Source organism: Pongo pygmaeus, chromosome 7 (assembly GCF_028885625.2).
Source record: "Pongo pygmaeus isolate AG05252 chromosome 7, NHGRI_mPonPyg2-v2.0_pri, whole genome shotgun sequence".
Classification (NCBI taxonomy): domain Eukaryota; kingdom Metazoa; phylum Chordata; class Mammalia; order Primates; family Hominidae; genus Pongo; species Pongo pygmaeus.
Genome location: NC_072380.2, coordinates 73683370 through 73705525, shown reverse-complemented (window position 1 = coordinate 73705525; position 22156 = coordinate 73683370). Strand labels below are relative to the sequence as shown.

The window sequence follows — 22156 nt, the reverse complement described above, 5'->3', positions numbered from 1 at the left end:
ACACACACATTCTCACACGATCCTTGAAGCAAATACAGTTTAAGTAAAATTATTATCTTGCAAACAATTGAATTCTTGAGATTTCTCCACATTTTTTCCTTTTTTCCTCTTACTTTCTAACTACTCCTAAATCACATTAATATGTCCTTTATATACTATGGAATTGGCATGACTGTAATTTGTTGTTATTCTCTAATGTTTGGCTTTTTCTCCATGTTTAAGTTTCTTTCTGGCATTAAGTTTGAGACTTAAGAAGAGTCAGTTAATTCCATCATTTCCCTGTGCTAGAAAACTCAAGACCTGGCAATAGCACTTACTTAAATGTTATTTGTTAGAAAGGAACTTTGGCTCTAAGAAGTACCGATCTTGATAGGAAATTTAAAGAATTGAAAGGAAAAAGGAAATGATAGGTTTCTTAACTAATGTGACTTCAGATCATTTTACCATATTATAACACAATAATACTAACTCAAATCCATTTTTGACTGGATTTAAAATCACTTCTGCTCATATAAATTTATTCTATTTATTTATGGTGTAGATATTAGTCAGGCTTATTTTTTCTAGGTAATCTGAAGTCAAGCTGTTTGGTGAAAATGACAGTTCATTTACGTGTTGAGATATGACTCATACGAGGATAATTGCTTTGAAAACACTGAGTAGGGAATGCCTTCAAAATCCTCCTATACTTACCAATATCCTTTCGTTGCAACAAATTTCACTAATATAATATGAAAAACATATAAATGAATCATGACCAGTTGAAATTTATTGTTTTCCACTATGGTCCAATTTACTACGGCAAATAAAGATGAGGAAATACTCAGTTTCAGTTTGCAATAATAAAACTTCACATTAGGAAGATTGCATAAAAATGAGAGGCATTTTCTAGGAAGCAGGTTAAAGTGGAATTTTTAAAACGATGCTATAGTAGGTATAAGTAAGTCCAGAAATACTAATTTGGAAGGAATTTGACTGGAGGTTGTAAAGGGTCATCAGAATGGGAAAAAAAAAAAAGTAGGGCAAATGGTGTCCTCCAGTTCTCACTTGCAAATCCCAGTGAAGGCAGTGGAAGGTTTATGGAAATACCTGAAAGACACATTTGGCCTAGTTCAAAAGCTCTATTAAATTAGTACTTTAATAAATTGTCCTAGATAAGTCTTGTCTTTATGTTCCTTTTAACATTATTTCACCCAGGGTTCTTCATAGTTCGCTTGCAAATTACAGAAAAGAGGAAAAGCTAGCAAGGGACATTTGACTTCTCCTTTAATTTAAAAGATACTAAAAGATACTTTGTCTCCCTCGTCTTCACACCCATGCTAAGAAAAGGTCCTTTGTAAAGAAATATATGAATCCTAGATAAGCTTTGCGTTTTTTGATGCCCATAATATTGGAAGTACAGACAGATATAAAATGTATAGTTCTGATACTTAGCTTGAGGGAATTCAGTCCCTGAAATGAAACTGTGTCTAGAACTGATGGCATCTGATTTAAGTTTTATTCGATAATACTGAGTGCATACATGTTATTATAGTTGTTTCCTCAGGATACAAGAAAGCGCTAGGTAGCCTCTTACTTTCTGTGATTCATATTTACAAAAACCTCTATTTTGGCCTGATATTGCCCAAGATACACAGCAATGTACCTTGTCAGGGGTACCAGATTTAGTTTCTGGAAATGCAGGAGCAAAGCATCACTTAATGGCATTTTGGAGTTAGCTATAAAACAAATTTGATTTCCTTAAAAAGATATGCTTTGATAAGCACTTACCACTGGGTTTCAGCCCTATCTTTGCAGGTAGGACCAAGGAGCCTTCCTGGAGACATCCATTAACTGAAAAGGGAGCCAGGTGAGACTTTCTCCACTCAAAACTACATCTTATCCAGGAGGAATAATTTGGACTATAGACTCTGGAGCCAGTCCAACCAAGTTCACATCCCTCCTCTATCACTTACTAGCTTTGTGACTGTCCCAGCCACTCCAGCTGTGGCTGAAAGGCTCCAACGTACAGCTCAGACTGTGGCTTCAGAAGGTGGAAGCTCCAAGCCTTGGCAGCTTCCACGTGGTGTTGAGCCTACAGGTGCACAGAAGTCAAGAATTGAGGTTTGGGAACCTCTGCCTAGATTTCAGAAGATGTATGGAAATGCCTGGATGCCCAGGCAAAAGTTTCCTGCAGGGACAGGGCCCTCATGGAGAACCTCTGCAAGGACAGTGCAGAAGGGAAATGTGGGGTCAGAGCCCCCACACAGAGTCCATACTGGGGCACTGCCTAGTGGAGCTGTGAGAAGACTGTCACCATCCTCTACACCCCAGAATGGTAGATCCACTGACAGCTTGCACTGTGCATCTGGAAAAGCCGCAGACACTCAATGTCAGCCCATGAAAGCAGTTGGGAGGGAGGCTGTACCCCGCAAAGCCACAGGGATGCAGCTGCCCAAAACCATGGGAACCCACCTCTTGCATCAGAGTGACCTGGATGTGAGACCTGGAGCCAAAGGAGATAATTCTGGAGCTTTAAAATTTGACTGCCCCACTCGAATTCAGACTTGCATGGGCCCTGTAACCCCTTTGTTTTGGCCAATTTCTCCCATTTGAAATGGCTGTTTTTACCCAATACCTGTACCCTCATTGTATCTAAGAAGTAACTAGCTTGCTTTTGATTTTACAGGCTCATAGGTAGAAGGGACTTGCCTTGTCTCAGATGACTTTGGATTGTGGATTTTTGGGTTAATGCTGAAATGAGTTAAGGCTTTGGGGGGCTGTTGGGAAAGCATGATTGGTTCTGAAACGTGAGGGCATGAAATTTGGAGGGACTGGGGCAGAATGACATAGTTTGGCTGTGATCCCATTCAAATCTCAACATCAAATTGTATCTCTCAGAATTCCCATGTGTTTTGGGAAGAACCCAGAGGGAGGTAATTGAATCATGGGGGCCGGTCTTTCCTGTGCTATTCTCGTGATAGTGAATTAATTCTCATGAAACCTAATGGGTTTATTGGGGGTTTCTGCTTTTACTTCTTCCTCATTTTCTCTTGCCACCTCCATGTAAGAAGTGCCTTTCACCTCCTGCCATGATTCTGAGGCCTCCCCAGCCATGTGGAACTGTAAGTCCAATTAAACCCCTTTTTCTTTCCAGTCTGGGATATGTCTTTATCTGCAGTGTGAAAACGGACTAATACAGTGACCGTAATTTGTTTTATCTCTCTGAGCTTCCAGTATCTCATTTCTTTAAAAAATTGATATGACTACAGGGTTTTGTGAGAATTTAAGGGTAAAACTATCTTGGGTGGGGCAGGGGCGCTAGAGCATTGTGTTTTGAAGCTTAGCTCTCATTTTTATTTTATATGAAGCACCATCACTCAGATTTATTTCTTAATCCAGTTCTCCACCTCCTTCATTGAGATAATATAATAGAGGGTTGTAAGGGGGCCCTGAATGGGAGAAAGGATATATGGAGGCAGAAGGAGATGCCACAAGATAAAAGCTGAGAGAGCTACTTCAATAAAAACTCTGTGAACTCTCCCCTCCCACCGTCTCTTGATAATAGCCTAACACTATTTGACGAAAGGTAAAGAAAGGCATTCTCTTTATTCTGCAACATGACCTTTGGGGGGTTTCTGTGCATCATCAGGGCAGGGTCAAGCAGCATCCAACCATCCACAGGTGAAAAGGCATGGGGCCGGGGGGAGGCGGGAGTGCTTCCGAAGGCGGGGGTGGGTGGGTTTGTGGGGCTGGAGAAGAGGAATGAAACCAGATGCCCCACTGCAACTGCTCTCTCTGGTCCCTGAGCCCTCCTGAGGCACTCCCAGGGGTTGCTACGAAACATGATCAACAGCTGTGGGTCCAGCAATTGACAGAAATGTATCAAATCACTAAGCATTTCTTGCTTGTCTATTACACATTGGGCATGGTGTTAGCAATGGTGACACAAAGATGATAAAGACGTCGCTGATCTCAACTCCTTGTCTGGTTCAACCACGTGCCAAGACATTTTAATACTCTGTTGGGAATTCTCAGGCAGCACAGGCTCAGGCAGCACAGGCCCAGGCGTTAGCAAAGCAGGCAGGGATTTCAGACAGAAGGTGCCATCCAGGGTAAGAAAATGAACTTGTTGTGTCACATTTGCATTTTCATTCCTTAACTAAGAGTCTCTGAAAATACTGATGGCACAAACGAACTAAATTCCTGCTTCAGCACCAAATGGATGAACTACTACGGTTTAAGCATTGAACTGGTCCTAATATCACCATTCCAGAAATGTCTTAGTATTAATCAGGACAAGAAATACGGATCTCTTTCGCAAGAAGCGAGACTGCACTCCTTCCTTTCTTTGTATAGGGAAAGGGGACAAAATCCACAGTGAAAGGCCTAGAGGCGGCGCACTCCGCCCAGGGGCGGCCCACGTGTCCACCTACCCCGCACCGCGCCCTGTCCCATCCCTATGGAGCGGGGTCTGCCAACGCTCGCGAGAGCCCTCTCGGCTTCCACGTTTGCCACGTTCCAAAGGACCGAGACAGACTGGAAAGCCGAAAGAGGCTCGCGCTCACAGGCAGCTGCGTAGAGCCCAAACAGCCCTAAGTGAGCAGGGGCGGGGAGCGCGGCAGGGTACCGCCGCCTCGTAAGGGCCCTTGCGATTGGGTCCCAGGCGCCGTCACTCAGCCCTCCGGGGGCGGGGCGAGGCCGGGAAGGGGCGTGGCCGTCAGGCGGCGAGCCGCGCGCTCTCGCCCCGGCAGGGAGTCACAGGTTCGTACACGCGAGGGCGGGCGCGCGCAGCCGGCCCGCGGGTGAAAAGTCTTCCGAGGTGCTGCAGGCGGTGCTGAGGCATAGGCTCTGCTGCAGGAGCAGCGGCCCGAACCCACTCCAGCGCCCGCGGCCGCCAGCGGCTCCCGCGTCGCGTGTGTACCCCCGCGCACTGAAGGAAGTCCACCAGCCCTCACCAGCCCCCGCGGAGCGTGCGATGGCCCAGCGTAAGAATGCCAAGAGCAGCGGCAACAGCAGCAGCAGCGGCTCCGGCAGCGGTAGCACGAGTGCGGGCAGCAGCGGGGGCAGCAGCAGCCCCGGGGCCCGGAGAGGTCAGAGGCCCTGCGGGGCGGGGATCTGGGGCCTCGCCTCGGGGTAGGGAGCCGGCTGGCGCGGCGGACGCTGCGGGTGCATCTCCCCAGGTCCCACCGCGCGCCGCCTCCATCCCCCGCGACGCTCCTCCTTTAGGCGCGCGGGGCGGAGGCCGCACTTGGCGGGCCTGGCGGGCAGGCGAGGGGCTAGGCGGACCGGGGTCCGAGCCCTCCGAATGGTAGTCTCGGGGAGCCCCTTCCTAGCGGTTCCTTCACTTTCAGGGCGCAGCCGAGACAGAGGTTGCTGAGCGACTGTTTCTTGGCTTTCCGTGGAATTGAACATGGGAGTAAGAGAACAATTTATCCTTTGCCTTGCATGTTTTGGGGAGTTGAAAATGAGCCAAAGTCAGGGAAACTGAGTTCCTGCCTAATCAGCAGCGTTTCAGAGCAACTCAAAGGAGGTGAAAATGGGGGCGCCGGGGGGCAGGGGGAGGGAAGAAGTTGGGAGTGATTTGAATGCTCTTGGAAATTATTTTAAATATTTTTGCTTGTATGTAGCTTTCTTAATATGCGTTGCAGTTGCCTTTAAAATATCTTAGAATGTCATGAAATACTGGACGAGCGTCTGTATTTTTACCACTTTTACTTAAAATAAAAATCGATTGGATATTCACCTTTCTCCTCGTCCATGTGCATATCCAGCAGAGAGAACAGATTTTTAAATCTGTTTCGTCTCATATTTCAGTGGTTCTCGGTTTCTTTTATAGTTCCTTTGACTCATATTTAGGATATTGAAACTGCAATACACATGTGTATGGAATGTGAGCTGTAAACTTCACTTGAAGTGATTTAGACTCTTTGTTTTCTGAGATCTTCAGATCATGCGTTCATAATATACCAAGAGAATGTATCAGCTATAGTCAAAGAAGTATTTTCTTTATAGCACTTTTCACTATCTGAACTTGTCTTATTACTTTCATGTGTGTTGTCTTTGGCTCATTCTCTCTGTATCCCCAGCTCCTAGAATGTTCCTTTCCCATAATAGGTGCTCAATAAATATTTGAGTAGTGAATGAATGAATGAATTTAAATGGGGAAAGTAGTGCATTAAATCCATTGCACAAATTTACATTCTAAGGACTAATATTTGTATTCTAAATGTAAAGATGTACACACAGTTTGAAGTTCGATGCAAGCATATTAATTCACCTTTGACATAAGTAAAAGTTTGTGTTCCTTTTTCACTTGTTCTTAAATGTCACTTACTTAAACCTGCAGAGGGATAGATTAATTGCCTCAGCCGACTGAGGCTACTCTTTTTAACATCCCTAAATGAGAAGAACCCATTGTGCCTCTGAGGGCTCTAAGCAGAGAAAGCTGATGAACAAGACTTTAATGTTAGTTGTTTTCAAAAGGTTTCTGTTGCTATTTGCCAGAGATGCATATCTTCGTTCCATTTCATTTTTGTGTTTATGAGGAGAGGGCTGATTGCATCTGAGGGAAGTCACTTTATATGGCCTCTTATTGGTGAGAACTAATACTGGGAAATGTGTCTCACGTTTGTATACCTACCCCATAACTATTTGAAGCATTTTAACAGGCAAGAGATAGGTTTAGGAAATGCAGTAACTTAAATTAACTTCTCCTGACTTTCGTACTCAGGCATTTTAGAGCAAACTCTGTCCATACTTGAGGATCTACAGCCTTTTAAGCATTTTACACGTTGGTTCTCTAATAGTCATGAAACAGACATAGTATGTAAAAGAATATGTAAAAAGGAGGAATGCCCGTGATACAAAAACAAAAGTTGATATTGGAACCCTGCATGTGACGTAATGAGTATTCTTTATCCGCATATCCGCAACTTTTTTTTTTTTCTCCAGTAGATACTGAGTTCTGACTGTGTGCCAGATAGAAGGCACTGAATATGGAAACCATTTCCTTCCATCATCCTAAACAGTTAAAGTACAGTGTTGTGGATAGTAGGCTGTACTCGAAAGATACAGCCGGCTTTTCTTTTAATGCTGTTTACCTGGTCATTAAAGTACGGAATCATTCCCTTCTACTGGGAAAATCGAAGACTTTTTAGCAGTGTCATACTGTGAGACCCATTTAGTTTCCTGCTCAAATCATACAGATGAGGAAATTAATGCCCAGAAAAGTTGTCGAGTTCATTGAAGGTTGTTTAGTTCATGGAAACTCAACTAATTACTGGAAGAACCGAGACTAAGAACCCAGGGCGTTATTCATTTTGCCATGCTTGAATTTTAGGTTCTGTAATATGTAATTGGAGTTGAACTAGATTATCAAGTTTTCTTCTGGCTGTCTCCATGAGTACTACATTTAATTATTGGAGAAAACTATGCTTTTGTCCTATCACCAATTACATTTCCCTTGACAAAAATTCTATTTGAAACAGTATTTGAAATTTTAGTTTGAGAAGAAGTATATGTGTTCAGATAGTACGTTTTTTGAGATGTCTTACATTGAGAGTCAGAAAATGACGGCGTTGGTCACATTAAACATTATTATTTCTTAAGTTTTTGTGTAAAAGTATGGGGAAAAAGGAACCCAGTCATTTGAAACATGCATTTTAGGGAAAAGGTGATTTCTTTTTTTTTTCCTGGCCAAACTTTATCTTGGTGGTTTTTTTTGCTGAAAAGTGATGTTTGGAAGCTGGAATTTGGGAATTTATATCACAGATTTTTAAAGGAAGTGTCTGCTTTTTATTTTCTTCAGCTTAAGCTGAAAAATGATAAAATGGTTTTCTACACAGTTCAATTTTACTTTGTTTTTCAGTTTTACTCTTTATAATATAAAAGAAACATGAATAAATTAGACTTCCTACCTTTATTTTGCATATAGAACTGGACTTGCATGGCCAGTTGGGCCCAGGGGAAGCCTTTTTCAAATTTATTGATTTGAAAATAGTTTGGCAAAGAAGGATCATGATGTCCTTTTGGGCTTATTTTGTAGACACTTGCATGTGTAATGTTTCTGTTTGTTTGTTTAGTTCTTCCCTTTTGAGTATCACCCCTTAACTCCCCGTATCTCCTAGCAGCTTTCCATCTCCCTGTTTATTTTGTCTGGGTGTCTTGCTACTACATTACCTTTTGCCACTAGGTGTCACTGTAGAATACGTTCCCCTTTTAGTTTGAAGCTTGGGTTTACGTAACAGCAGGTTTTAATTATTATTATTATTTAATCCATCTGTATATACTCAAAACTATTGATAGATAAGCACTTAAAAACTCTTAGCTACTTTTTAACTCTCTCAAGGTGTCTCAGTAGATTGAGCAGCCTTTTTGTTTAGGCTTAATTAGAATGAAATACATTCATGTACTGCCTGTAAAACATTAACAGCTTCATTTGATGAGTATTTGTCATTTAGAAACACACTTCTGAGTTTAGTTTAGCTTCTTTTTTTCTTTCTACTTTGAGTGTCTCTTAGATTACTAAGTAACTGAGGGATTCAATACACTGCTGATTGCATTGTGGAGCCCTTGAATGAAGAGGCCCTAGCAAAATTTTCTTTCTTTAGCCAAAGACCATCAGAGCCAATTGCTTAATCCTCCATTAGTCATTCTAAGATGAAAAGATAGGAAGACCATAATTCTTCCACTGCAAGAACCGTCAGCTGTTTTGTGTTCAGTTCAACAGCATTTTGTCCATCCTGACCGGATCATATGAAACCAAGCACTAAATAATGTTCTGAGGAGTTTATGAACACATTTTCCAGAGACCAGTTAACCTCTGGTGGTCTGTGGAAGTGAAAGTTCTGTATTTTGGACTATATTTTAGTCTTGCTTTAAAATAATCTGTCTCATAGAGATTATTAGAAAATGAATGTATGACATTTTCATTTTCAGCCAATTATCAACAGAGGAACTTGGATAAAGGCTCATAGGGTCTATCCGTCTTGTTGTTAGTTAATATCAGATACTTAGCCCCTGAGCTCTTTGGTTCCAATAGAAAAACCCTTTTCTCCAGAAAGCTAGTGCAGTTTGGGAGAAAGAATATGATGACCTGGATCATATCTATGTAAGAATCAGAACCAAGAATCGCTAAAAATCTCTGTTCCCAGCCTCCTTAAATGTAAAGAATTATTATCTACGTTCTTTTCAGAGTTTTGATATCACTAATACTGATTTCATATGCCTTTGTTTTTCTCAATTGTTTCCGTTAAAGTACGTCTAATAGTAGGGGTGAGTGCAGAACTTTGGAGACTATAAAAGTGTAGATATCATCAGGCCGTTGCATGCTTTGACTTTTTTGATGATTTATTCTTATTTATTTATTTATTTTTATGTTCCGTAGCATCTTTGTGTTAAGTAAAATGTATATTCTTGAGATAGAGTTTATACTATGCTTTGAGAACTACTTGATACATTTCTCTCAGCTTCTGGAGGTGTAAGTATCCATTTGCACATCAACTTTCAAGTTGGTGATTTGCCCTTAATGGCTCAGAAATCTGTAACATTATTTTATCTTACCCAGGCTCAGATATATTTAGTCTTTTGAGGTATTTTCAGCCACTGTTTTAATATCATGAAAATATGCAGCTTAGTTTGTGGCTTGGATACTTCCATATCACGTCTAAATGGCTTGACTTCATTCTGTACCAAGGTACAAAAATGTTTTTCAAATGTACTTCTCTTTAATAAACCCTGTATGTACATATAACCTATCTACACCCGACCTAAACCTCCGGGGAAAAGCCTCAGCCATCTATCGGGAAATGTGGAGGTGCAAGGGCTGCTTGCTTCATTATCTGCTGCCAGTGTCTGCTCTACACTGCACACGTGGGTGTAATGAGTTTCTCTGATTCGGTCCTGCAGCTCTGGCTATTTTTATTAGAGGACTAAGGATTCAGGATGTTCTTTTCTTCCCTGTGTACCACTGTGGGAGTATAGTCTCGAGGCCAGTGCTTTAACTTTTTTTTAATTATACTTTCTTCTGGTACTGCTGGGAGCCAAGATGGTATTTTCTTGTTAGTCATTATTTTTAAAATTTTAGTATTTTATTCCCCTGATGTGAGGGATGCTTCTGGCTTTTGTTCTGCATTTGATCTTTGTTTTTCAAGGATGTGTCTTGGTTACCTTTGGCTAATGCAGTTATCTTTTAACGGCAAATCACTGAATGTAATTTAGTTCCTATCAAATTGGCCACAGCTGAGGAAAAATTTGGTCTCGATAACCTATTAGACTCAAAGGAAATGTTGAGCTCCCTTGGTGAATAACTCTTTTTAAAAAGAAAATCATCTTTTGAAGGATCTGGGCTATTTGGCCCCCTGTGAGATCCAGGTCACTTGCCTAGTCAGTTGACTGTCATCATCTGCCGTAGATACTATGTGTTCTCCAGAGCGGAGAGCGTTGGTGAATTGACTTGGTTGAGGGGTGGGAGGCAGGGGGGTGGGGATGGTTGCTGTCCAGTTATAGTAAGGTTTCCAAGGGCAGCCACTATCTCTGTACTTGGAGAAATACCAGCATTCTCTCCTACATGTGTGCCCACACGTTGAACCCAGTGACTCATCCTATACTTAAGACCCCAAGGATCAGTCTTCAATTTAAAGTAGGAGAATATCCTTTGATAATTTTATTTCACAACCAGCATTGTTGTAACTGCCTTTTCTCATATTTTACATAGGTTTGACAGCCATTTCTACCATTCCATAGTGCAGAGTCACTATTATTTTGTTGTTCTATCCTGTCTGTAACTTCTTTTTCTTATTTATTATTCTTCTAATATACAGTTTTTGTCCCTATCTTTCACAGGCTGCTTTCAATTTCAATTTTCTTGGTATACTGGAAAGACTCTTTTGGTTTTAGTTTCACTTGTAAATTTTATTTAGGACAGTCAATTTTTTAACTTACATAAACCTCAAAATCTGTGTTGTAAATATTTGTTGAAAGAATATCTAGCATTTTACTTTACTTTTCCGTTCTTTGAATCAAGTCAATTTGTATAAGATGCTTGTCACTGAGTTTTTGTAAGCTGTTTTGTGGATTTGCTTTTTGGCAGAGAGCTAGTTCTCTAACCTTTATAATAAAAATATTTCTATGTATTGCTCTTTAAAATTGTACATATTTGAAATAGTACATATTTAAGCCTATAAATAATTGTAGAGAGTAATGCAGTGGACACCCATGTACCTACCATATAGGCGAATAAATGAAACATTATCAGATTCCTAGATTTTCCTCTTCTGTGGTATTCCTTCTTAACCATTGTTAGACATTTTATGGTAGTCATTATCATAAATACAGGTATATATGCACAAAATAATATATAACATGTTGCACATACATGTTATGTATCAACACATGTAAACTATATCTATTGTTAATGTATTTGAAAACTGCTCAAGAAGTATATCTGTATCCCTATGTGTAGAAATATACCTATAGACACACACACATATATGTATATATACTGTATAGCATGTATTAAAAGTTTTGTGAACAGGCTTCTACTTGGCATACTATTTTGACGCCATTTGTTTGAAATTCCTCCAAACTCCAGTACTTTATTTTCACATATGTAGTTCTACACCATATGAATATGCCTTGCTTTTCATTTAGCCATCCTATCGCAGGCCACTTTTTTTCTTTCAAATAATGCTGCCCAGAACATGTATGTGCCTATCTCTCCCCATGCATACATGTCTGAGTGTTTTTCTAGGGCATAATCTGGAATTGGAATTGTGGGTCATAGAAAGCACACACATTAGACTTTACTGGATATTGCCATTTTTTAACCCCCAAAGTGGTTGTATCAACTTACAGTTCTGCCCCTAATGAATAAGAGCTTGTCCTGTGCCATCATCACATTATCAACATTTGGTGAAGTTTAATATTTGCCAGTTGAGTGGGTGTGAAGTAGTACTTGAGGGTTTAAACTTGCCTTTTTCTAATTACTAGTGAAGTTACTGGTAAGAGTAGCCCTTGTGTTTCCTCCTTTGAATTGCCTGTTCGTATATCTTGCCTATTTTTCTGTTTTTGTTTTTGTATTTGTAGTATTGATAGGTAGAATTTTTTTATATCCTGAACCTTTTGATTATTTGTGATAAAGGACTTCTCTTAGTCTGTGATTACTCACATTTTCATTTTTTATGGTATATGTTGTTGAACAGAATTTTAAGATTTTAATATATTAATGGAATTTTTCTATTTTGTACTTTATGGTTCACACCTTTATACTTTTTGTAAGACACGTAACACAGATGTCATGAATTATTCTTGTATTTTCCTCTAAAAGATCTGAAACATTGCTTTTTTACATTTAGATCTCTGAACTACCTGGTGTAGCATTTTATTATATATTTTGTTATTAGGGATCTAATTCAGTATTTTTTTTTAAAAAGGGCCAGTGAAAATGTCCTGCACTGTTAGTTAATTTGTCATCTTTTTACCGTAGTCTGCAGCATCACCTCTTGTGTATGAATATGTCGGGCTCTATTTTGTTCCAGGCATGTAGAAGCAACACCAAACTGAGTTGCTCACTATAGCTTTGTAATGAGTCCACATATCTGATAGGTCATGTCCTCTACCCTGCCTTTTTCAGTATTGTGTTTGCTGCTTTGGGACCTTTCCTCATCCATTTCTCTAGATTTTAGAATCTCCTTATCAAATATGTTCATGAAAAATATTTGAGAATTTTTACTGGCATTGTATTGAATCTATAGAACAATTTGGGACAAATACAGATGTTTAAAATACTGAATCTTCTTATACATGCACCTGGCCGGCTGGCCTGCTTTCTCTTCTTTCTTCATTCTTTTTTCTTGTTTCTCCTTTCTTCTTCTTCTTCTTCTTTTTTTTTTTTTAAGACAGGGCCTCGCTCTTTCACCCAGGCTGCAGTGCTGTGGCAGCCTTGTCTTCCCAGGCTCCAGTGATCCTCCGACCTCAGCCTCCCCGGTAGCTGGGACTACAGGCGTGCACCACCATGCCTGGCTAATTTTCTTATTTCTTGTACAGATGGGGTTTTGCCATGTTGGCCTGTCTGCTCTCAAACTCCTGGGCTCAAGTGGTCTGCTCATCTCGACTTCCCAAAGTGCTGGGATTACAGGTGTGAGCCCTGCGCCTGGCCTATAATTTCTAATGTATTTAAGTCTGACAATTTTTATAATCTTATTTGAAAGTCATATACATCTTTTATTAGATTAAGTCTGGGTACTTTATATTTTAAAAAACGTTTTCAATAGTATTTTTAAATTAACATTTTTTAATGAAACTTTAAAAATATGTATCCAAGTTGAAAGAGTTCTGTAATGACTCCACCATGTAGATGCTACGGCAGTTAACATTTTGATAGATTTGCCTTGTCATATCTACCGGTCAATCTTATTCTTTCATGCCTTTCGAAGTAAGTTGCAGGTATTAGTATATTTCACTTTCGTAAACATTTACGTGTGCCTGTAGCTAACTAGAGCTTACCATTTGTTTGTTTGTTTTTTCCCTCTGAGGTAAAATTTTCACATAGTGAATTGCACAAATTTTAGTGTCTGATCTGAGAAGTTTTTATACCCATTTCTACCTTTGTAAAACAACAACCTATTAGGATAGAGAATATTTTCATCACCCTGTAAAGTTCTCTCAAGCCCCTTTCTTGCCCCCACCTCTGCCATCAGAGGCAGCCATTGTACTACATTTTTTGATCATAGATTAGTGTTTTCTACTCTAGAACTTCTTTTGCAAGTACTTTTTTTTGTAAAGTCTTCTTTCACTCAGCATAATATTTTTGAGTCCATTTATGTTGTATACACAGTCACTTGTTCCTTTTTATTGTCAAGTAGTATTCCAGTGTCTGACTATAGCACAGTTTTTTTAAGCTTTTATTTTAGGTTCAGGGGTACATATGCAGGTTTGTTATATGGATAAATTGCATGTCACAGGGGTTTGGTGTACAGATAATTTTGTCACACAGGTAATAAGCTTAATACCTGCCGAGTAGTTTTTTTGATCTTCACCTTCCTCCCACCCTCTACCCTCAAGTAGGCCTCAGTGTCTGTCGTTCCCTTCTTTATGTCCATAGGTGGTCAATGTTTTGCTCCCACTTATAAATATTAATAAGAACATGGTTCTCTGTTCCTGTGTTAGTTTGCTTAGGATAGTGGCCTCCAGCTCCATTCATGTTGTATAGCACAGTTTTTTAACCCAATCTTTTATTGGTGGACACTTGGGCTATTCCTAGTTTTGGGTTATTATGAATAAAATTCTATGAATATTATAAAAGCCTTTTTTGACATATGTTTTTATTTCTCTTGAGCAAGAGAGGGATTACTGGGCTATAGGGTAGGTGTATGTTTAGTTTTATTAAGAAACTGTTAAACTCTTTTGCAGAGTAGTTGTACAATATATTTTATACTCCCACTGACAATGTGTGGAATTGGTTGTTCTACATATGTACCAACATTTGGTGGTGTCAGTCTTTTTAATTTTAGCCATTCTGGTGGGTGTGCCGCGGCTTCTTACTGTAGTTTACATTTGCAATTCCCTGATGAATAATGATGTCAAGCACTTTTTCTTGTGCTTATTGGCTACACCCATTATCTTTAGTGAAGTTTCTCTTTTGCCCATTTCTAATTTTATTGTTTTTGTTGCTGAGCTGTAATTCTTTATGTATTCTGGATAGAAGTTCTTTTCAGATATATATAGCACATATTTCTCCCAGTCTATAACTTAACTTTTTATTTTTTTATTTTTAATGCTGATATTTATTTTTTCTTTTCTGTTTTTGCTTTCTGTGTTCTAAGAAACTGCACGTTCTCAAGTCTCAAAGCTATCCACTTTTATTTTCTAGAAGTTTTATAGTTTTAGTTTTTATGTTTGTCTGTGAGCATTTTCACATTAATTTTGAATTAGATTTATATTTTTCTATATGGAATTTCAGTTCTAGCAGCATGTGTTGAAAAGACTTTGATTTCATTATTGGATTGCTTTTGGTGCCTTTGTCAAAAAGCAAAGGACAGTGTAAGTATAAATCTGTTCCTGAGCCCCTCTGTTTTTCTGTTATCTATTTGTCCTTATGCCTTTACTTTATCACACAATCTTGATTACTCTAGCTATACAGTAAGTATTAAAACTAGGTAGTGTAAATCCTCCTACTTTGTTGTTCCTTTTAAAATAGCTCTAAATAGTATAGATACTTTGTGTATCCATATACATTTTAGAATCACCTTGTCAATTTCCACAGAATAAAGCATGCTAGGGTTTATGATTAGGATTGCATTGACTCCATAGACCAACTTTGGGAGCATTAATCACAGTGATATTGCACATTCTAATTTATGATAGTGGTAGATTTCTTCATTTGTTAGGCTTTTAGTTTCCTTCTGCCTTTTTTTTTTTTGTAGATTTTGCTATGGAGATCCTTTTACGCATTTTTTTGTTAAACATTTTTCTAAATATTTTGTATTTTTGATGCTATTAGAAATCGTATTTTTAAAATTTCATTTTCCCATTATTTGCTGCTAGTATGTAGACATAGAACTGTTACATGCACCTTATATCATGTAGCTTTGCTAAATTCATTTATTCTAGTAGTTTTTTTTAAGAAAATAGATTCTTTGGGATTTTCTATGTAAATATCATGAAGCCCATTAATAGAAACAGTCTTACTTCTTTTCCAGTCTTTTCTTGCCTTACTGCACTACTTAGGATTTCCAGTATCATGTTGAATACCAGTGATGAGAGTAGACATTCTGGCTTTGTTTCTGATTTTAGTGGCAAAGTATTTAGTACTTTACCATTAAGTAAGTAAAATATTAACTCAGGGTGTTTTGTAGATGCTTTTCATTGGATTGGGGAAATTTGTATTTCTAGGTTTAGAATTTTGTCAAATACTTTTTCTCAACTCAAAGTCCCACTTGGTTGATTTGAATTGTCCTTTTTATATATTGCTTTATTTGCTAATATTTTGTCAGCAATTTTGCATCTGTGTTTGTTAGATGTGGGTCTGTAATTTCCTTCCTTTTTTCCTCTCCTCCTCTCCTCTCCTCTCCCCCTGCTTCTCCTTTTCCCCTTACTTCCTTAAGAATTATGGTTAGTACGGAATATTTTCTCTGCACCTATTGATATTATATATTTGGTTTTTCTCCTTCCATACTTTAGATGGTAAATGATAACAACAGATGCTCTAATTTAAAACCATCCTTACATTTCTGGGAAGAATCCAGCATGGTGGTTTTATATATTTTCAGTATTATTGGATTAGTTAATAGATCCATGAGTAAAACTGACTCAACATTTTCTTTCCTGGTTTTGTTATCACGGTCATATTCTAGCTGCATAAATGAATTTAGGAAGATTTCTTCTTTTTCTATTCTTTGGCATAGTTTGTATAGAAGTAGTTATTTGGGGGCTGGGCATGGTAGGTCATGCCTGTAATCCCAGCACTTTGGGAGGCCGAGGCTGGTGGATCACGAGGTCAGGAGATCCAGACCATCCTGGCTAACATGGTGAAACCCTGTCTCTACTAAAAATACAAAAAAAATTAGCCGGGTGTGGTGGTAGGCGCCTGTAGTCACAGCCACTTAGGAGGCTGAGGCAGGAGAATGGAGTGAACCCAGGAGGCAGAGCTTGCAGTGAGCCGAGATTGCACCACTGCACTCCAGGCTGGACGACTGAGCGAGACTGTCAAAAAAAAAAAAAAAAAAAAATAAGTAGCTATTTGGTAAAACTCATTCGAACCTTTTTGTCATTTTACCCCCACACTGGGTGAGGTGTGGGTAGACATGAGGGGAAACGGCTTTGCTTTTTAAATGTTTACAGGACTATTTAAAATTTCTGTGTCTTCTTGAGTTAGGTTTGCTATGTTATATTTTCTCTCGGTAGGTACATTTGAGTAACTTATATTTTCTAAAACGTTTTCTGTCTTTGAAGTTTCAAACTTACTGGCAAAAAGTTGAGTATGGTTTTAGTGCTTCTTATAAACAGAATATAGCTATTGTATGTCTAGTATTACCTTGTAATAAAATTCCATTTAAAGTGACTAAATACTAAGTTTCTTTAAACCGTAGCTATTTCAGATACTAAGAATGTTTTGCTAAGCTTATTAAAGTAAAAATTCTTTATAAAATACATGGGATATTCTAACATCTGTGAGAAGGTAAGCCATTTAATACTGGTAATTTGGTTTAATTGACTTGATATGCTGCTCATTTTCCTCCTTGAATGGTAATAACTAGCAATAGGTACATTGGTTTGTTAAAAATTGAACTTTCTTCATGACTAAAATATAATGCTTATTTTCTTGAGTCTTAAGATTTATTTGATTATTTGGTGGTTTCTAGCTGGTCAGTCTGTTTAGTTGCAACCAGTAAATATACCTGGAGACCTAGGGAGCCTGGCATGGATCCAAACATAGCCCAATGTTTCAATCACGTATTTGCTTTGTAACATTATAGTGGTAGAACATTTTTAAAATGAAGTTAACTTATATGAAGGTGGAAAACTCTTAAGCCCCTTGTATTTATTTTATAGTTTTTTTCTAGAAGTAGTGCACTATTTGTGTTAATAAGTACCCAAGCTAATTTTTAGAATTATCTTGTTATCAGTGAGACATTTAAGATGACTGGGTAGGTTAGAGTAACATTGAGTAAGAGCATAGTTCACTACCTTAAGTACTTTTACTGATTTGGAGTAAACTTGAAATAAACTATGTATGTTCAAGACCTTCCTGCTCAGCTGGTCCTTTACCAGTGCCTTGTGGTCTTAGTGTGCTTTTAGTTTATGCTTATTCGTATTTTCAACGCCAGCTGTCTCACATCTTCACCAACTTCAGCCAATATCTTACTGTTTATCTTTCCATTGTGGCAGACGGCTCCCTTCCATTTTGCAGAGAAACCAGAGGACATTCTTTAAGAGCTCCCTCATTTGTTGCATGGTTGGTAGGGATTGGCCTTTGAGTTGCGCGACAATGGGGGCCTACTGATATGAGGCTGGTTACAACCCCCTGGTATAAGATCCTGTGGGTAGACAGGATCTGAAGCCAGTGCAGTTGAGAATCTTGGAGAGGGATTGCTCCAATTTGGATGCAAAAGTATCCAACAACTGAGTTTTGGGGATACATCTTATCATAGTTTGGTAAAGCCTCTTTTCTTTCTTTACACTAAAGAGGAGACCTAGAAGGGTGATGGCTGAGTGGAAATAAGCCAGCATCACAGTTAGAAATTATTAATCTTGGCAGTCACAGCTATTAGGGACCTTTGGGTCCCCACCCACCTAAGGGAAAGGCGAAGACTGGGGCAGGAATGCTGGGCCTCTCTGAGGAACCCCTAGTGGACTGGGACACCATTTTCTCATATATCTTGAGCCATTGCTTCTGAGAATTCTCCTTCTCCATTCCTTCCCACAGTATGTACCTCTTGCTTTGGCTTTCTCATGTAAAGAAAAACAAAACAAAACCCACAAAAACCTCCTTTTACTCTGACTACTCTTCCCAGCCAAATATTAGAACTGAGTAGTGTGGGTCCCTTTTTTTCTCTTCTTCCCTTCAAATGTTTCTGTCCAAAGTCAGCAGACACTATCTTAGTAGTAAATCCACTGAACTCTTCTTGTTCCTTTCCTTTATGTACTCCTTAAAGGATAGTCTTCCCAGGATTTTTGCTTGAGCATCTTCTAATCCCATGCTGCATGCTCTTCATAACTTTAACTACAATCTACTGATAACTCCCAATTCTGTAGCACTGCTGAGCTACAGACTGAAATAACAGTAATGATAGAGAAAAAAACATAGCTACCACTGAGTGCTAGCTACACATCACACATTGTATATATCTTTCTGTTTTAGCATTTTATTCTCACAGTAATTATCTCAATTCTTTTTTTGTTGTTGTTGGTGAAGAACTAGTAGGTTAATTTGTCAAAGATCATGGAGCTATTAAAAATTGAAGCTGGAGGTCCCAATTCTGACTCTAAGGTTACTTTAGTTGAATATTTTAGATTCTCGTTAGTTGTTACTTAAATTACTCATAACTTGTTTTATTTCATCCTTCTGTCACAGTCATCTTATAAAGTGGAAATTAGATCCTGTCCACTTCCTTTTTTAAAAACCTCAAGTAGTGTCCTCAAAGCACTCAAGATGTAGTTCAAATGCCTAAGTATAGAGGAGGCTCTTCATGATCCTCTCTTACCCTCTCTGCCTCCTCCTCTTTATATTAATGCTCCAGACATACTAAATCACTCTGTAGCCTCAGTATCTACACATTGCTATTTCTTCTAGGACAGCTCACCACCTTGCCTTTCCCTGTCTGACTCCTATATTTCCTTCCGGATTTAGTTCCCTCATCATTTCTTCCCTATTCTCCCCTCTCCTCCCATAGACTGCATTTGGTAACCTCTCCTCCCCTCCCTGACCCTGTACCGTTGTAATCATATGATTCCTTCAACAGATGAAAATGTGAGCAAATCATGATATTAGACAACAAAGCGGCATCAGGCTGAATGAGACCCAAGTACTAGCTCTGCCGCTTACCAGTTTTTGACCTTGAGTAAGTCATCAAACCTAAGCTCCTTTATATTTTTCTCCGTCTTTAAAATGAAGATGATGGTACTTACATCATAGTTATGAGGATTCACTATAAAGTGACTTGTAAATAGTTATTGAATGTGGTGGTGGTGATATTACCATGAACAAAACAAATACTTTGTTTTGTACTGTAAAGATCTGTTGTCTTTCATTCCTGCTTGATTGTCAGGGGACCATCTGTGTTACTGATAGATATCAGACTCAAACTCACATAAATAATTAGGTAATTTATTTCATTTAAAAAGAAAACTAAATGTAGGGCTGGTTCCAGTTGTGGTATGATCTGTGGCTCAAATGTCTTCAAGGACTCACATTCCTCCAGCTTCTCACCCTTATTCTCAGCAAAGTTGTCATCCCAAGGCTGGTTCCCTTGTGGGTTCTAGATGGCAGCCAGTGGCAACTGGGATTGCATACTTCCTTGTTCGCATTCAGCAGAAGGAAAGGGGCCTGTCTTTCTGTTTTGCTGAGAGCAGACTCCTTGCTGCTTCTTAGTCTGTATGAGCTTAGTCCTGCCTGTATGATCCAGGCTGTGGAGGGATTACCATGATGGTTTGAACCAAGGGTTGGCGCTGCTGGGCATATAGTCACTGTTGCAACTACTCAAGGGTTGACATTGTTGGCCAATCTTTGTTGCAGCCACTAAGCTTGGCTGTTGTAGCATGAAAGCAACCATAGACAAGCAGATGAGTATGACCATTTCCCAATAAAACTGTATTTAAGGCCACTGAAATTTGAATTTCATAGAATTTTCTCATGAAATTCTCTTCTATGATTTCTTTTCAACTCTTTTTAAAAAGTGAAACCATTCTTAGCTCCTGATCCATGCAAAAAACATGAAATATACTATAGTTTGCTTCCTTGGTTTAGAGGAATTGCTGGGGCTGGGAGAGTTACTGCTAATGTTTGATATAGGTGAGCAATATATATATTTTTTTATATCTTTAATGCCTAAATGGCTTCCTGGACATAGTAGATTCTCAGTATTTAATAGTTTATGACTAATGATAATCACTGTAGGTACTCAGTCCACAAAATGATACTCAATAAATGTTGGAATTGACAAATACAAATAAAGTCATATTTCCCTCTACTGGACCAAAAGGACATTGGGGTAGGAGTAACTGTTTTTGTGTCCTCTACACTGCCTTGAATGTGTAAGTACTCAAAAATTATGTTTGGCCTGGGTAGATTTTTTTAGGTTTATATTATGGGCAAGAGCACAAATAAAAAACATCCTGTTGATGTTTATAAGAGTTGGAGCTAAAGAAACAACAAAGTGATAAGAGTGTGTATACTTCATTGTAATAGAAAATTGTTTCAGTGGGTCAAGGTCATTAAGTAACAGGTCCTGTTTAGGCACCACGCGAGTAGTTTCCACACAGTAAGCTTTTGGAATCCTACCAATAGGAAGCTGTTGTGAGCCATGAGAGCCGTTCCTAATGCTTTATCATCCGTAATTCATTGTCACTGGGAGGCAGGTTGGGCAGAAGCAGGCATTTTATTTGTTTTGCCTTTTTGTGAAATTAGAAAATGCTGCTTATTTTGCAAAATTTCAACTTTCCTCTCACTTTATTTTTAAACATGACTCAAGGATAGGCTTAAAATTATTCATGTGAATGCTGAAGTATGGAGTAATTTGCTACATTTTTCTTCCATATTTTTTTTTGGTTTTGGCTTTAAAATTCTTTTGTAAGAGTTTTGACAATTTCCTCCTTGACATGAGGTTATAATTTGTCAATTTTGATTAAAAAATATAAACAACGGGTTGTGCAAGGCTAATGTTTGTAAAAAAAAAAAAAAGTTTGGAACTGATTTATACTTTAGAATGCTGTATCTTTAAAATTCCAAGATTATGGTTCTCCCGAAATGACTATTTGCATATATATTGTCCCATGTATCCTTTATCCTGATGTAATACTTACCAAAGGGAGTTTTAATTGCCATTTAATTTTTCTCTTCCACTGGACTGTAAGTTAAATGGCCTCTCTTGTTCATTGCTGTAGCACAAGGTTGGCATTTAAAGAGTATTTATTGAATGGTTGAGTATCTGAGTGCTTGGAGAAAACCATGGAAGCCATTTAAAATTTACCATTCTGAGATTTTTGTGTCTTAAAACCCACATCAGCCCACAGGCTGAAAGAACCTTATTTTGCTGACCTGAATTTTATTTTGGCCAGAAATGTTCTGTTTAAAGCAATACTTTTATCCAGAAAGGTATTAAAACTATTTAACCATTGCTATGTGAGAGATACTCATGGCCTGTTCAGGACAGCACCTGCACAACATACCTTGCTTCTGCCCAAACATAGCTTACCTATAACTTGCATGGAACTTGAAGACCAGCCTTTGTAGCTCACCAGATCTTTTTGGGGCGCTACTCCTGTCAACCTCAAGCCTCAGACTAGGTTATTCCAGAACACAGCCAAGAGACCAGTGTTTGAAACAGTGTTTGATGCCTTCCAGCACAGATAATTGGGTACTTGGTGATTTTTATTCTGGGTAACCTCAGCCTGGGGAAAGTGGGGGTGTATTTGATGAAGTTGGAGCTGAAAGAGGGATGTGGAGGGGGTTTAGAGC

The 22156-nt window shown here is 38.8% G+C and overlaps 1 protein-coding gene across 18 annotated transcripts in view; it reads left to right on the top strand.

Moving 5' to 3' along the window:
• Window positions 1–4489: 4489 nt before the first annotated feature.
• ASPH (aspartate beta-hydroxylase) overlaps window positions 4490–22156 on the top strand; it is a 228308-nt gene continuing 210641 nt past the window's right edge. For 7 of the 18 annotated variants that reach the window (XM_054497395.2, XM_063668806.1, XM_054497394.2 and 4 more), the window contains exon 1: window positions 4534–5072. In XM_054497395.2, the coding sequence (XP_054353370.1) occupies window positions 4958–5072 (115 nt within the window). In that variant the 5' untranslated portion in view covers window positions 4534–4957. Of the gene's footprint in view, window positions 5073–22156 lie in introns of all 18 variants that reach the window. The other 11 variants (XM_054497391.2, XM_054497400.2, XM_054497392.2 and 8 more) reach the window with 8 other exon arrangements.